Genomic DNA, 16,123 nt, shown 5'->3' with positions numbered 1-16,123 from the left:
CTTCCAGGACTCTGATCCAGAGTGGTGTTACTGATGTCTTCAGGAGTAAGTCAGTGGATTCCTTTAGGGATAGGCTCTCAGGATTTAGGGAGCACGGGTATCACCTAGCATTAGTTATGATCTGTCATTGCCCCCAGACTTCTAGGACTGCAGGGATAGGAGGAAAGCTGAAATGATGCTGGGAAAGGGTGAAATGAAGGATTTAGACTGAATTTATGTTTTATTAATGTAGAGGCATATGCTTATGGCAATGCTCCTAGCATTTTTAATGTCCAGAGTTTTGTTAATAGCTTTGATAAGCTTAATCAATACAGGGCACTAAGAAAATAAGCAAGATGGGCTGGGGTTTTGGCTCAGCGGTAGAGCACTTGCCTAGCACATGCGAGGCACTGGGTTCCATCCCCAGCACCACATAAATATAAATAAATGAAGTAAAGATATTTGGAAAAAAAGAAAATAAGCAAGAATTGGGTGCTTTGTTTATTAAAATAAATCTGTATTTTTCCTTTATCAATAAATAAACTCTGAAAGGTTGAAAATTAGTATCCTTTCCTATACTATTATATAGTATAACATAAGTACAACATGTAAATAAATACATATTAACAAATTTTAATGAAATGTGTACTTGTTGAATTTCTTCATTACTATTCACTCTGTATATACACATGCTATATATTTGTATATGTGTATACTTATATGTACATACATATAAGACATACATAAACATACCTCTTCATAATTGTCTTAGTTGTTTCTAGAAATCCTTTTTTGAAGCAGTCCAGGGTGTGTTTCTAATTTTTCAATCTGATTTTTTTAAAATAAAAAATGTAAATGAACTTGCCTTTTCTTTACAGTAATCACTGAGCTCTAATCACATCCATGTTATATCTTCCTTAAGCCCATAAATAGTCTTATTTTTAAATTATTTTAAAAGGTTCAAACAGAAAAGTGTAGAGGATCAAATAATATACAGTATAACCACTGAACTCTAGCATATCTCAGTAATCTTATTTGTTTCTGAATTGTATTTGTAAAAAGTTGAAGCCTACATATGTCCCCCTTCTCAGTCCTATTTCCTTCCCCCAAAATAACTCCTTTCCAGAATTAAATCTCATTTTCTCTGGAGTATCTGATACTTAGGTGTGATTTTTCTTCACTGTTAGTAAATTCTTTATGAATCACTTTATAGCAAATGAGAAAGGGAGGTTATGAAAGTCACTCAAAAAAGGATGTGTGAGGTCTGGGGTTATAGTTCAGTGATGGGAGCGCTTGCAAGTCCACTGACAACTAAAAGTAAATATTTTTAAAAAAGGGTGTTTGAGAGGAGTCAGGGCTGCTGCCAGCCAGGTGTGGGTGGGAAGGGGTTCTCTGTTCTACTGCTTGCTCCTCTGGAGTATATAAGACAGAGCATGTGGCCAGGTGTCTGGATAATAATCTATTATGAAACAGGATCTTTGAATGTAGAAATTCAGAGAAACCTTGATGTTTATGTAGTCTCATGTAAGTCAGAATTCTAAATGGCAATGTATGTGGAGATCCAGCTAGGGGAACGAAAGTGCTTTGTCACTTTTAGGAGTTTGCATGTATGTCAGGCACTGTTACAAGCACTTCAAATAGTGGTTTGGGGGCTGGGTGTGCAGCTCAATGGTAGAGCACAAGTCATCCCCAGTACTGAAAAATACAACAGTGGATGTTAACTTATCTCATTCCAACTGATGAGGTGGGTATCAATATTATCCTCATCTGACAGATAAGGGAATAGATGTAGGAAGGTTGAGTGACTAGTTTATGGTTACACAACTACCCTGAGACAGGATTTGTACTCTGAGAATACAGCTCCAGGCTCAACTAGCTAATTACCTTCTAGAGCTGGCATCCATGGGTTGCTGCCCCACTTCACACCAGATGTTTTCATACGCCAACACCATATACAGATGTACCCGTAAAGCCAGGGTACTATGCTGTATCAAGGCTCAAGTCCATTTTCTCCCCCATCTTTTAAATGAATAAAATTAAAACCTTAACTGTTTTTCTCACTTAAGTTGCCTGAAATAATCAAAAGTTCATCTCCAGGGGCTGAGGTTGTATCTCAGTTGAGGAATGTTTGCCTTGCATGTGTGAGGCACTGGGTTTGATCCTCAGCACCACATAAAAATAAATAAAATAAAGATATTGTGTCCTTCTACAACTAAAAATATATTTTTTTTCAAGTTTGTCTACTGGGGGCTGGGGTTGTGGCTCCGTAGTAGAGTGCTTGCCTTGCAAGTATGAGGCTTTGGGTTCAAGCGTCAGTCAGCACCACATAAAAATAAATAAACAAAGGTATTGTGTCCATTTACAACTAGAAAAAAAATTTTAAAAAAGGTTTGTCTCCATTTCCCCACTTCCCATTCAGGCCTCAGGACCCTGCAGTTGACTTTAATTCTCATCAGGGCCTCTCTCACCTAGGCCAGCAATAACCTATATTTTACTAAAGCAAGGGGGATCTCTTTAATAACACATTATATGTCCTTTCCTTGGACTTTTCAGATTTTGATCTCTCCTTTGAAATTCTTCCTTGCCAGACTTCTGTAAAACCGTTCTTCACTAAGTGTTCTCAGCTTTCATCATTCTTTCCCAAACTCTATTGCTGTCTCCTTCAGCAAACCCTCATCCCACAACTATTCAAGCCTTTAAGGATTTGTCTTTTATCTTCTATGCAATCTCATTTATACTTGGACAAATCTTCAGCCCTCTCTGTCATCTGTGTCTACCTATCTACCTACGTATATCCCCCATCCATCCATCAATCATCTGAACTGCTGGTAGCCAATATTGACTTCATTTCACCTTAATGTCCAACACATACTTTAAGTTCATGTCCTAGGCAGAATTTCTCTTTCATAGCTTCCTACCCAACCCTCCATCACTATTCCAGTAGCTATTACAGCTGAAATCAAAGAATTGTCTTTAATTTCTTTCTATCACAACTGTCACCAAGATGTGCTCACTCTATATCCATAACTCTTAAATTCATTTACTCTTTCCATTTCCAGACATTGCCACTGTCTTTGTTTAGGCTTATCAACTTCCTCTGGATCCTGACAGACATATCTGCTTCAAACCTTCCAGACTTATTTTACGTTTTTAATTTTTCAAAATGTCTGCATTGTCCAAATCACTCCTTCAAGATGATATGTCTCCTTACTATGATCTATGGAGGATACATGCCCACCCTATGGGGGTGAAAGTTCACTATATCAGGGGACACCCATAAATTCATCTGTAGTCTTCTTTCTCCATTCACAGCAGCTACATCAGTAATGGCATCCTTCCCAGAATGGGACTAAAAAGGTCATTGTCCTTAAAACTGACACGCCACCAAAGCCTGCCTTTGTTGCTCAAACCATGTCTGTTAGACCACTGAATAAGTAACACTTACTAGGGGAAATAAAAAAAGATGTCTCTAGAGCTCTCCATAATAACTTCCTAATACTCTACATGTATTAGTTGCAAGGAAATAAGCAGGCTTAGGCAAAAAAAAAATAACATTGCCTCATATTATATATTTCCACATATATATTCAAATGTTTGAGTTATAGCAGTCTAGATAAACAACAGCATGCCTCCTGTAACAGAAGTAGAAAACTAAGCCAGGTGTGGTGGCACATGCCTGTAATCCCAGCAGTTTGGGAGCTGAGGCAGGAGGATTGTGAGTTCAAAGCCAGCCTCAAAAAAAAAAAGCAAGGCCCTAAGCAACTTAGCAAGACCCTGGTTCTAAATAAAATATTAAAAAGCACCACTGGGCTCAATCCCTGGTTAAAAAAAAAGTAAACAATTATATGATCCCAGGAATAAACCTAATAAAAGATGTATAAGAACTTTATGGAGAAAGTTATTAAACTTTTGGAAAGATATAAGAAGACCCAGATGTAGTATGTTCTTGATGACTCAATATTATCAGGATTTTAAATTAATCTGTAGATTCAATGTGATTCCAATTAAAATCCAATTTTATTGTTTAATTTTGGAACTTGAAGCTGACTTTAAAGTAAGTGGAATAACAAAGGGCCAAGAATATCAAAGTCAATTCTCAAGTAGGGAAACATTTGCAATGTGAAATAGAGTTGACAAACAGCCAATACATTTTTCTTACTGGTCTCATTTATCTTCAGATGTATATGAAACTGCAGATAATCAAAGACAAAATCTTGAAACAAAGTCAAAGGAAATATGACATTACCTATAGAGGATCAAGGACAAGAATTACATTGTACTTCTCTTCAGAAAACATGTGAGCAAGAAAAGAGAAGAGAGAAATATTTAGGAAGGAAAGAAGAGCCCAACCTAGGATGAAGAAATTAAATAAGATCTAAATAAATGGAGAGACATTCCATGTTTGTGGATAGGAAGAGTTAACCTTGATAAGCTATCAATTATTTTCTAATATGGTCATAGATTCAGTGCAATCCCAGAAAGCTATTTTATGGGTATTGACAAGGGGATTCTAAAAGTTTTTATAGAAAGGCAAAAGACCCAGACTATCCAACATGGTATCAAAGAAGAACAAAATTGGAGGACTGACAACATTCAACTTTGAGTTTTACTATAAAGTTACAGTAATCAAGATAGTTTAGTGTTAGGTGAAAGTACAGAGGGATAGATGAATGGAACAGAACAGAGAGTCCAGAAATATACTGAGCTTTAACAAAGAAATTGAGTAGATTCTATTTAATATATGGTGCTGTTGCAAGTGGACATACACAGATAAAATATAAACATAATTAAAATCAAAGAAATATATTAAGGATAAAAAACTGCACTCTCATTTCACAAGACACAGAAAAACGATTTGATAAACTAAAAAAATTATTCATGATAAAACTCAGCATTGTAGAAGCAGAAAGGAACCAGTATAAGGTATCTACAAAAACAAAACAACAAAAAACCAAAAACCTCTACAGTTCATTTCATATTTAACAGTAAAAGGCTGAATGTTTTACTTAATACTAGAACAAAGTGAGGTTTCCACTTTTACCTCTTGTATTCAAGATTATACTGGAGTGAAATCATATGTTCTTGAGTTTTATAACTTAAAGTTTGGAACTGATGCGCTGTAGATATTCATGGAATCATTAATAGCATAGTATGTACTATATACAAAAATTCCTAAGGTAGACCTTATAGAATATACACGACTATTATGACTATTTCACTATGTAGGGAAAAGAACTCTGAATAGAGATGTGGATTCCACTGAGGTCTTATTTTTCTATGGTTTCAGAAAAGAAAAAAGTAGAGAAAAAAAATTGGGAGGGAGAAGGGGAACAGCAAGGATGGTTGAAAGAGAGCTCATCATTATATAAAAATACATGTATGAAGATGTGAATTTGGTGTCAACATACCTTATATACAAACAGAGATATGATAAATTGTGGTAAAGAGGTGTGTTAAGAATTGCAATGCAGGACTGGGGATGTGGCTCAAGTGGTAGCGCACTTGCCTAGCATGCGTGAGGCACTGGGTTCGATTCTCAGCATCCCATAAAAACAAAAGATATTGTGTCCACCTAAAGCTAAAAGATACATATTTAAAAAAAGAATTGCAATGCAAAAAAAATCCATAAAAGAGTTCATGTATAATGGTATAATTTGGCATGAACATACTTTATGTACTGAGTTATGAAAAATTGTGCTGTGAATGGATAATTATGAATGTAATGCATTCCACTATTGTTATGTATGAAAGAAATTTTTAAAAATTGCAGTACTAGGGATCAGCCCAGGGCCCTGAACATGCAAGGTAAGGGCTCTACTACTCATAATCAGTAATAATGAAAACACCTTCCCTCCCATTCGTGATGGTTTCAACAGAAACCTAGTAGGAAACTAACTTAACCCCTACCTGGCAATATTAAGGATAAGGTGTCTATTTTCCCACTATTGTAGGGTTACAAGAGGCTTACTGAACAAAAGATTTAAGTAAGATCCAGAGCCTCATACTACTATACCCCAAATGTTCAGGAATCAAATCACTCGTTAAACAAAAACCAAGGAAAAATCTCAAATTGATGAGAAAAGACAATCAATAGTCACCAACACTAGGATGACACAGATGTTGGAATTATCTGTCAAGGTTTTAAAAGCAGCCGTCATAAACTGCATCAATCAGCAATTACAAATACTTGAATCAAATGAAAAAATATGGTTTCAGAAAATAAATTAAAAAATATAAATTAAGACAAAATGGAATTATTATCGTGGTGCTAGGCATGAAACCCAGGGTGTCCCGTATGCTAGGCAAGTGCTCTACCATTGAGTCTACAAACCTCAGCCCCAAATGGAAATTTTAGAACTGAAAAAATACAACAAAATGGAAAACTCAATGGATGAGCTCAGCATTAGATGCCAAAGAAAACAAACAATCTGTGATTTTGAAGATAGAACAATAGAATTTATTCAATCCAAATAACAGAGAGAAAATAGACTTAAAAAATGAACAAAGGATGGGCGTGGTGGCACAAGCCTATAATCCCAGCAGCTCAGGAGGCTGAGGCAGGAGGATCAGGAGTTCAAAGCCAGCCTTAGCAACTTAATGAGGTTCCTAAGCAAATCTGGGAGACCCCGACTCTAAATAAAAATGTAAGAAAGGGCTGGGAATGTGCCTCAGTGGTTAAGTGCCCCTGGATTCAATACCTGGTACCCCCTCCCCCAAGAAATTAATAGTCTCAGGGACCTGCAATATTAACACAAAAGATCTAACATTACTGTTTGCATAGTCTTAGAGAGAAAGGGGAAAAAGCATAGGCCCATACAAGTACTTGAAAAAGGGCTGGGGATGTGGCTCAAGCGGTAGCGCGCTCGTCTGGCATGCGTGCGGCCCCGGTTCGATCCTCAGCACCACATACCAACAAAGATGTCGTGTCCGCCGATAACTAAAAATAAATATTAACTCTCAGAAAAAAAAAAAAAAAAGCAAGTACTTGAAAAAATAATGGCTGAAACTGTCAATATTTAGCAAAAGACATAACTCTACAGATTAAAGAAGCATAGTGAAACCAAACAGGATAGAACCAAAAATATGCACAACAGGACACATAGTAGGACACATAGTAATCAAACTTCTTAAAGCTAAAGACAAAGATAGAATTGAGAAAGAGATGTCATCTGACTATAAGAGGAAAGCAATTTGAATGACAGCAGATTTCTTATCATACTAGGAAAGTCAGAAGGAAGTGGCACATTTTAAGGGGCTGGTGTTGTGGCTCAGCAGTAGAGCACTTGCCTAGCATGCATGAGGCCCTGGGTTCAATCCTCAGCATCACATTAAAAATAAATGAATAAAATAAAGCTATAAAAAAAGAACTGTTAAAATTCAATGTTCAGCAAAAGTATCCTTCAGGAATGAAGGGAAATCAAGACATTCTCAGACAAAGGAAAACTATCTATCACCAACAGAATCTATCACCAACAGAACAACTCTAAAAGGATAACTAAAAGAAATTCTTAAAATGCAAAGAATATGAAAGAATGAAGGAATTTTGGACTACTGGAAAGGAGGAAAGAACAACGAAAAGAGGAAAAACATGAGGAAATATAACAGACTAATTCTTCCCTGAGGTTTTACAAATGGTGTTTCAATAACATTGCCTGATGTGGTTCTAAAAGTGTGTAGAGGAAATATTTAAAACATAAATGGGGGAGATGAAAGGGACTTACATGTATGTAAGGTTTCTACACTTTACTCAAACTGATAAAATATTAATGGAAGTAGACTACAATAAGCCGTGTATATACAATATACTTCGAATAATGAACAAGTTACTCCAGGAAGGCAGGAGAGAGGAATCAGAAAAGAGAACAAAAAGAAAACAAAAAATTAAATGTCAGACACAGCCCTAAAATATTGATAATTAAGTGTAAGTGGCCTAAATATATCAACTAAAACAAAGATTGTTATAGTGGGTTGAATAAAAGACCCAGCTATATGATATTTATAAGTTACTTTAATTATAACTGTGAGACTGAGCATATAGCTCAATGGCAGAGTATCATGCATGAGACCATAGGTTTAATCCTCAGCACTGAAAAAAATTATTTATACACACACACACACACACACACACACACACACACAGTTACATAGTTTGGTACAAAGCAAAAGATCAGAAAAAGATATACTTTTCAAACATTAATTAAAAGAAAGCATAAGCGCCTATGTTTTAGTATCTGATAAAGTAGCTCTTGGAGCAATAAGTTTACCAACAGAAAATGATGGCACATAATGGTAAAAGGGTCCATCAACTAATAAGACACAATTTTACATTTATACACCCCCAAAATGGAGTCACAAAATATATGATGCAAAACTTAATAAAACCAAATGGGGAAATAGACAAATCTACAATTATAGTTGGAGATGTAAACAACTTTCTCTCAATAATTGATAAAACAAATAGACATAAACCAGCAACACATAGAACTGTACACCATTAATTAACAGACTGTAGATGGTACATAGAGACACTTTACCATGTGCCTGTAGTCACAACCCTTGGAAAGTTTGAGGTAGGAGGGTTGCATGAGATCAGCCTGGGAAACCTAAACCCCATCTCAAAAAATAAACAGCTGGGCACAGTGGTGCACACCTGTAATCCCAGTGACTCAGGAGGTTGAGGCAGGAGGATCACAAGTTCAAAGCCAGCCTCAGCAACTTAGTGAGGTCAAAAGCAAATAAGCGAGACCATGTCTCTAAATCTCTAAATAAGATATAAAAAAGGCCTGGGAATGTGGCTCATTGGTTAAGGACCCTGGGTTCAATCCCCAGTACCAAAAAAATAAAAATAAAAAAAAATCCCCCAAACCAGACCAAGAAATACCCCAAACACTCAATCCAGCAAAAGCAGAGTCCACACCACATTCTTTTTTTTTTTTTGAGAGAGAGAGAGAGAGAATTTTTTAATATTTAGTTTTAGTTTTCGGCAGACCCAACATCTTTGATTGTATGTGGTGCTGAGGATCGAACCTGGGCCACACACATGCCAGGCGAGCTCGCCACCGCTTGAGCCACATCCTCAGCCCCACACATTCTTTTCAATAAACTAATCAACAAAACATTTTCCAAAATAGATCATATTCTGTAGGCAACAAAAGAGACCTCAACAAATGTAAAAGAACTGAATGGTGTAAAAGAAAAGAGCAGTAGACTCAAACTAGAAATCAATAACAGAAATAGAACAGGAAAATCTCTAAACATCTGGAAACTATACAACACATTTGTAAACAAAACAAAACAAAACAAAAAAACCCCATAGGTCAAAGAGAAAAATCTCAGGGAAATTTTAAAAATACATGAAAGTAAAATGTTCTGGTTACCCATTTTATAATCAACTAATTATAAGGAGAAATTTTCTATTAAGGGAGAAAAATATTTTTTAAAAATTATGATTTCTGAATTTGAATGTTGGTTTACGAAATTTTTTGATGATTCCGATTGTTACTGATGCTCTTGGGCATTTCTTGAAGCAATGATCACATGTTGTGCTAAATCTCTATTAAAACAATAAAATTAGGGCTGGGGATGTGGCTCAAGTGGTAGCACGCTCGCCTGGCACGCGCAAAGCACTGGGTTCGATCCTCAGCACCACATAAAAATAAACTAAAGATTGTGTCCAACTAAAAAATAAATACTTAAAAAAAACAATACAATTAGCACTTCTACTGAAAGAGACAAGACTTTTGTGGAATAAATATATAATTTATAAACTACTGCTACTTTGTCCAAATCACTGGCCCATCAAGAAAATACCTAATCATGTGCAAGAGTAATAAAGATCCATTGGTTCTGGTATTTTCCCAACTTTCTGTTGTAATAAAATAAACACAGCTTTACATATCATTTTTGTTTTTATGAACGTGTATTTGTTAAAATAAAAGGTAAACATAAAATCCATAAATACAATAGTAACAAATTGCAATTTGATTTATAGCTTTTAAATATTTAAACACGCGAGACGTCTATTTTCATATCTTCTTTGCTTTAGGCCCAGCAAATGTTAGGGGCGGGTCTAGCACTAACCTCCTTGACACTTAAAACCTCAGCATCCTTTTCCGGAAAAGGGGGATAACACTCCCGAGCTCACAAAATTGGAATGAACCAGGCACCCGGTGCGTTAGTAACGGGTGCTTAAAAAATAAGGGTAATATAAGTTTTCTCTCTCTTTCGAGAAGGAAATCACTGTTCAAAGAATGTTTTGGGGTTTCTTTTTCTTTCTTTCTTCTTTAAAAAGTCTACCTTTTCTTTTTAGGATTCAGGGGAAACGGGTGCGTTTGAAGCTCAGCAGTAAGGAAATAGTTGAAGACATCAGAGAGATGTGTAATGGGGAGGGACGGGATCGGCTCAGTGGGACTGGCTTAGGTAGTGGGCAAAGAGAAGAGGAATCCCCATCTACCTCCGCAGAAAAGGCTCCAGCTTTTGGAGGTGTGTGTGCCTGCATTTGCCTGTGTGTGAGGAGGGGATTAGCTCCGACTCTCGCAGATACCACCACGCATGACGAAGCTACTTCCCCCTCATGCGGTCCTAGGCGCACACGCGCCATCCACGGCCACGCCCGCACTTACTCGACACATACAGGGCATCAGAGGGTCTTGTTGCCATAGCGAGCAGCAGCGCGTGAGCCCGGCCGCCCCTCCCGCCCCTGGCAGAGCCCGGTCAACTCCCACTCTGATTGGCCACTGCTTCCTCATTATGCAAATCATTTGCGTAGACTCAGCGGCCAGCTGCCTGACGTCACCAAGCACGGGGGCTGGGGCTCGGGGCTTGGCTCCCGGAGCTCGGGCCGGAGCCCAGAAAGCGCGGCGCTGGGACCTCAAGCCAGACCCCAGCGTCCCGCCGCCTCGGCTCCGGCCCGCCCCGCCCCGGCCCCGCCCCCTTTCAACCCGCTCCACCCCTTCTACGCCCCTCCACCCGGACCCCGCCCCCTGGGCAGCCCCCCTCCCTCACCACCCGGGCCCCGCCCCCTCCCCCCTGGCCCTCGCCACCGGTCCAGGGAGGGGACGGCGGGACAGGCGGGACCGGTGGGACCGGCCGGAGGGCGGACTGGGCGGGGATATGGCCGCGGCGCCCGGAGGGTCTGCGCCGGCCGCCGGCCCGGGCCCGCGCCTTGGTTTCAGCACCGCGGACAGCGGCGTCGGCATGAGCGGGCTAAACCCAGGTCCCGCGGTGCCCATGAAGGACCACGACGCCATCAAGCTCTTCGTGGGGCAGATCCCGCGGGGCTTGGACGAGCAGGACCTCAAGCCGCTGTTCGAGGAGTTCGGCCGCATCTACGAGCTGACGGTGCTGAAGGACCGGCTCACCGGCCTCCACAAAGGTGCGCGGGGTCAGCTCAGCTCAGCCCAGCCCAGCCCAGCCCAGCCCAACCCAGTCCAGCCCTGACCAGCCCAGACCTAATCCAATTAGAGTGCAGTCCAGCCCAACCCCAGTCCCAACCTCAGCCCCAACCCTAACCCTACCTAGAGCCAGTACAACACCACTCCATTACCTGCCCCACCTAAGCCCTGTCCCCTCCCTAGATCACAGAAACCCCAACCAAGAATTTTCCCTGGGGCATCCTCCACTGATCATCACTCTGGTCCGCTAACATGTTCTTCACATTTACCTCCAAATTCCTACCCTTTGCCTATCATATCCCAATAGTCCCTGCCTTTCAGTTGAGCCTCTTCACCAATGCTTGCATCAGACATCCCAAATCCTGGAATTTGGAAACTTATTCCATCTTCTAGCTCTTGAATTACACACGATCTTATGAAACCTGAGCCCAAGCATTCCTTACCCCTCCACTGGGTGCCACATCACTCAGGCCTAACCACTCACATATCTTAGACTTGCATCCCTCCTCTGGCCTCCAACTCCTACGAACCCCCAGAGCCTTCATTTGACTCTTAGATTGTCAAACTCTTCCTTTCTTCCCTTTGAACCCAAACTCTTCCCTTCTTCAGGACCCAGGCTTGTCTAACTCACAAAATCCAATTTATTTCCCAGGAGGCTCTCAGTTCCAAATGCCATCCCCTCTCAATGTTTGACAATAATTCCAATCTCTCCTACTCTTTGTCAGAATCCCAACACTCTATCTTTTCTGATTTGAGTCCACAACCCTGACCTCAGCTGGGAATGCCACCACCCTGTGTCCCCTTTATCTTACGTTTCCCCTTAGCTGAATCCACACTTCTACCTTCCTCTAATCTCCCTTTCTTTACTCTTCTTTTCTCCTTCCCAATCCTCTTGATGGCCTACTGCTTTCCTTCTCTCACAGGCTAGTCCCAGATCAGAGCACTCTTAAGGTGGGTGAGGCTGAAGAGGAAGAAGGGGAAATCTTCTCCTTGTCCTTGCTAAAAAGACAGAAGCACCATGGTCCTGTATGGCCACACCCCTTTTTTCCTGTAGAGAGAGGGAGGAGGCTTGTTTACATGCAGAAAAGTCTGTCCAGGCTGGGCCCGAGTAACAGAGCCAGAGTCATGTGCCATTCATTGACAGGGAAAGGAGAGAGAATTTGAGGAGAAACAGTTAGTGGTTTCAAGGTTTTGATGGTGAAGGATCACCAACTGTCCTTAGTGAAATTCCTAAGAGAGGAGTGATGGGCCTTGGTTAACAACTAAAAGTAAATTCCTAGAGATTGAGAGCTGGAATCAGATTGCCACCTCTTTTCACTTGAAAGACCTTGGGGGTTCCTTGGCACACTAATATAGGGGCTTCAGGAAAATGCCTACAGAAGGCCAGGACTGTCATCTGGGTGGGGGTACAGCTTCCACCCTTTGGGTTGGGGTTATGTTAGAGTCCATAAAAGGACAATGTCACACCATCCAGACTCCTTATGATGTAGCTTAATTGTCTGTCTGTTTTTCTACTTATATTAACTTATTTTCTTATTTTTCTGGACATTGATTTCAGCATGTAAGTACAAAGCTAATCTTTGTAGGCTATCTTTATAATAAAGGAAGTGTATAGAATACCTTTAATTCTCATTCTTCTCTCTCAAACATTATTAGAGGCTCTGAACTGTTTCCTCATTCTCTCTTGCCCCATTTAGCTTTAATTCTTTCTGGTCTCCCCCCCCCCCCCCACACACACACATTCATCTGTCCCTCAAGCTATACTTCTCTGGATTGCTACCCTTCCATTATTCTTCCTTCTATTCCAGGTAGTCCATAGGCTCCTTTAAGTGGCAGCTGAGCCCCCGAACCTTTCAGACAGCTTTCCCCTCCCCACACCTGATTCTGACATCAGATGATATGGTTTTGTGGCAGAAGATGGAGTAGTGATGTAAGAGGAATCGGGTGTTTGTCAATTTATTTCCAACAAACCTGCATCTTTCCAAGGCAAGTGTTGCCTTGCAAGGTGATCATGGAGGGTCTCCAAGTCAACATTTTCCATACCTTCTCCACAGTGACAGTGACGTCTGAAAGCTAAAGTGACTCATTTTCCTGTTGATGGCTGGGTACCGATGGAGGCAGCCACAGTGTCTTGAAAACAACCCCAATATGAGAGTTAGAAAATTCCAAATGCTGGTTTGGTGATGTAGCTCAGTGGTAGAGTGCTTGCCTGGCATGTGTGAGGTCCTAGTTTAGTTCCCAATACCGAGAGAGAGAGAGAGAGAGAGAGAGAGAGAGAGAGAGAGAAGAGGGGGGAAAAAGGAAGAAAGGAAACTCCAAATGCTGCCCTCCTACTGACACATTCTCTGGGTTTCAGTTTCCCCACTGATGTGATAAGAGCCTGGCCAGGAGTTTTCTGGAGATACTTTGAATGGCAGATAACTCACCCATCTTAAGGAGAGAGCTCCACAGAAGAAAATGTTCCCATTGACTTTTCCAGTCTACTGAGGACTAAATGGGAAACTACATTAAGCTCCTAATGGCTTCCCACATCCACTTTCTCTTCCTTCAGCCCCTATCCTTCCTATACTCAAAAGGCTTTTTTTAAACACACACACACACACATACACACACACACACAGAGATCTTATCATATCACTAAGACCCTTTAGTGGTTCCCCATTGCTCTCAGAAAAAGTTCAAAATCTGATTGAGGCCTGTAAAGCTATATATGACCTGATTCTTGCATATCTCACTAGCCACTATCCCCATTCACCAGCCCCCAACCATACTAGCCTCCTGTCCATTTCCCCAACACTCTAAATGCTTGGCTGATACTTCATATATGCTTTCCCTCTGCCTGAAATAATCACCAGCCTCTTATCACTTGCACTTGGTTCAAGGACTCAATGTTCTTGTTCTTGAGGACTCAGTGTCTTCTTTGAGACATTCTCTAACCCTTTGGGCTCAGTTGTCCCTCATAATTTGTTGTCTAATCCACGTGAAAGAAGAGAATGTATCTATCGTGTTGCCTCTCTCTCCCCTAAACCATCAAAATACTCTACCATAATGAGTAAGTATTCAGTATTTTCTTTTTAAAATTTTTTTATTATTTATTTTTTAGTTGTAGTTGAACACAATACCTTTATTTTATTTATTTATTTATTTATTTTTATGTGGTGCTGAGGATTGAACCCAGAGTCTCGCATATGCTAGGTGAGCATTCTACTGCTGAGCCACAACCCCAGCCCCACCCCCACTGTCAGTATTTTCTGAATGAATGAGTGCTCATGAATGTTTAAAAGGAAAAGCTTTCTGCATCAGTGCTTCTTAATAGACTATTGAAACAAAAAAAAAGAAAGAAGGGTAGGCCTGTTCCTCTGCCTCATTCCAGACTTTCCCTGCCCCATATCTCTTGACCCTTTTAGAGGAGTCAGATTTGGTGTACAGTAACCCTTTGAGAGGCCCTATCTTGAAGCCCTGGGAGAGTTGAGAGATCAAGCTCTTGGATAGGATTAGAGGGTCCCTGAAAGCTCCCACTTACATAAAGCCCTTAAACTAGAAACATCTTCCAAGCCTCAAATTAACCCATTCCCCAGCTTCAAGTTTAGTAGAGGGAGGTCCTAGGCTTAGCCTCAACCCTGCTCTTCCTTTTTTGCCTCCTCTCATCTGAAACTGAGTTGGGAAGAAACTGAGGCTGATTCTAGGAGACTCAGTGAGCCTGTATCAAAAAAGAAGGGGGAGTCTGGGTTAAAGATGAAGGCAAAGCTGCTTATGGAGGTTTAACCCCAACAGACTTACAGCTGGAGTGGGGAGGGGAGCTGTGGGATTGTATGAGCATGTGACAGCGTGTGGGTACATATGTTCCCTAGGCAGGAGGGCAGGAGCAAATGAGAAGGAGTCAGAGATATCAGTCCCCAGGCATATAAGGACCCTCCTTTCAAAGAAAGTGGGAGGCAGAAAAGTCTACTCAGAAGTAGTGTTCTTGTTAAAAGGAGAATGGCCTTAAGTTTGTTGAATTAATGGGGTGTTTCCAACAAGAGTATTTGGGGGTTTTAGGAAACAACCTGAGCCAGCCTCTTCCTCCTCAGGCTGTGCCTTCCTCACCTACTGCGCCCGGGACTCTGCTCTCAAGGCCCAGAGTGCACTGCACGAGCAGAAGACCCTGCCTGGGGTAAGTTCACCAAGATTTGGGGGTTGGAAATCACCTCAGCTGGGGACAGTGCCCTATATGCATGCCAAACCAGCAGGTGGAACTGATTTGGGACAAAAGACTAGAAGCAGAATCTTCTTTCTAAGAGAGGGCTTACCTATGTCATGAACAACTGCAAGTTCTGTGTTAAATACCCATTCTTCTGGCTAGAAAATGGGCTCAAGATCCTTGGGTCAAATATTCCACCCCACCTCTTATGAGAGGAATCAATATTGTGGGCTAAACTAGAAATTGTTCACATTGGCCAAAATCATGGCTTTGAGTGTTCTTTGTCATTGGAGTGAACATGTATGTAGTTACATGGGAGAGAAGATCTGCTAGGCTATTACCTCATTTTCTCCAGTTCTAGGATCCCTGATAGTACTTCCCTCTGGTCCTCTTTCTTCAATGGTTTTTAGGGATGCCTTGACTCACCCTGATTGTCCTTGCTCCACACTTCAAACTCTTGGCTAAAGTTAGGGGAGATCTGATTCTACAGGCAAAACTAGGCTTATAGGTACCAATCACATCTGGTCTGTTCTTGGCTAATGAATAATCACTGGACAAAAGTAAAATGGAC

At 40.7% G+C, this 16,123-nt stretch overlaps 1 protein-coding gene across 20 annotated transcripts in view; it reads left to right on the top strand.

Annotated features, from left to right (window-relative positions):
* Positions 1-11,091: 11,091 nt before the first annotated feature.
* Celf6 (CUGBP Elav-like family member 6) overlaps positions 11,092-16,123 on the top strand; it is a 29,742-nt gene continuing 24,710 nt past the window's right edge. For 17 of the 20 annotated variants that reach the window (XM_027925620.2, XM_027925561.2, XM_027925611.2 and 14 more), the window contains exons 1-2: positions 11,209-11,353; positions 15,443-15,525. In XM_027925620.2, coding sequence (XP_027781421.1) covers positions 11,209-11,353; positions 15,443-15,525 — 228 coding nt within the window. Of the gene's footprint in view, positions 11,354-15,442; positions 15,526-16,123 lie in introns of all 20 variants that reach the window. The other 3 variants (XM_027925428.2, XM_027925437.2, XM_027925418.2) reach the window with 1 other exon arrangement.

The sequence above is a fragment of the Marmota flaviventris genome, chromosome 2 (assembly GCF_047511675.1).
Source record: "Marmota flaviventris isolate mMarFla1 chromosome 2, mMarFla1.hap1, whole genome shotgun sequence".
Taxonomy (NCBI): Eukaryota; Metazoa; Chordata; class Mammalia; order Rodentia; family Sciuridae; genus Marmota; species Marmota flaviventris.
Note: the sequence above shows the minus strand (reverse complement) of the source record. Positions and strands in the feature narration are given on the sequence as shown.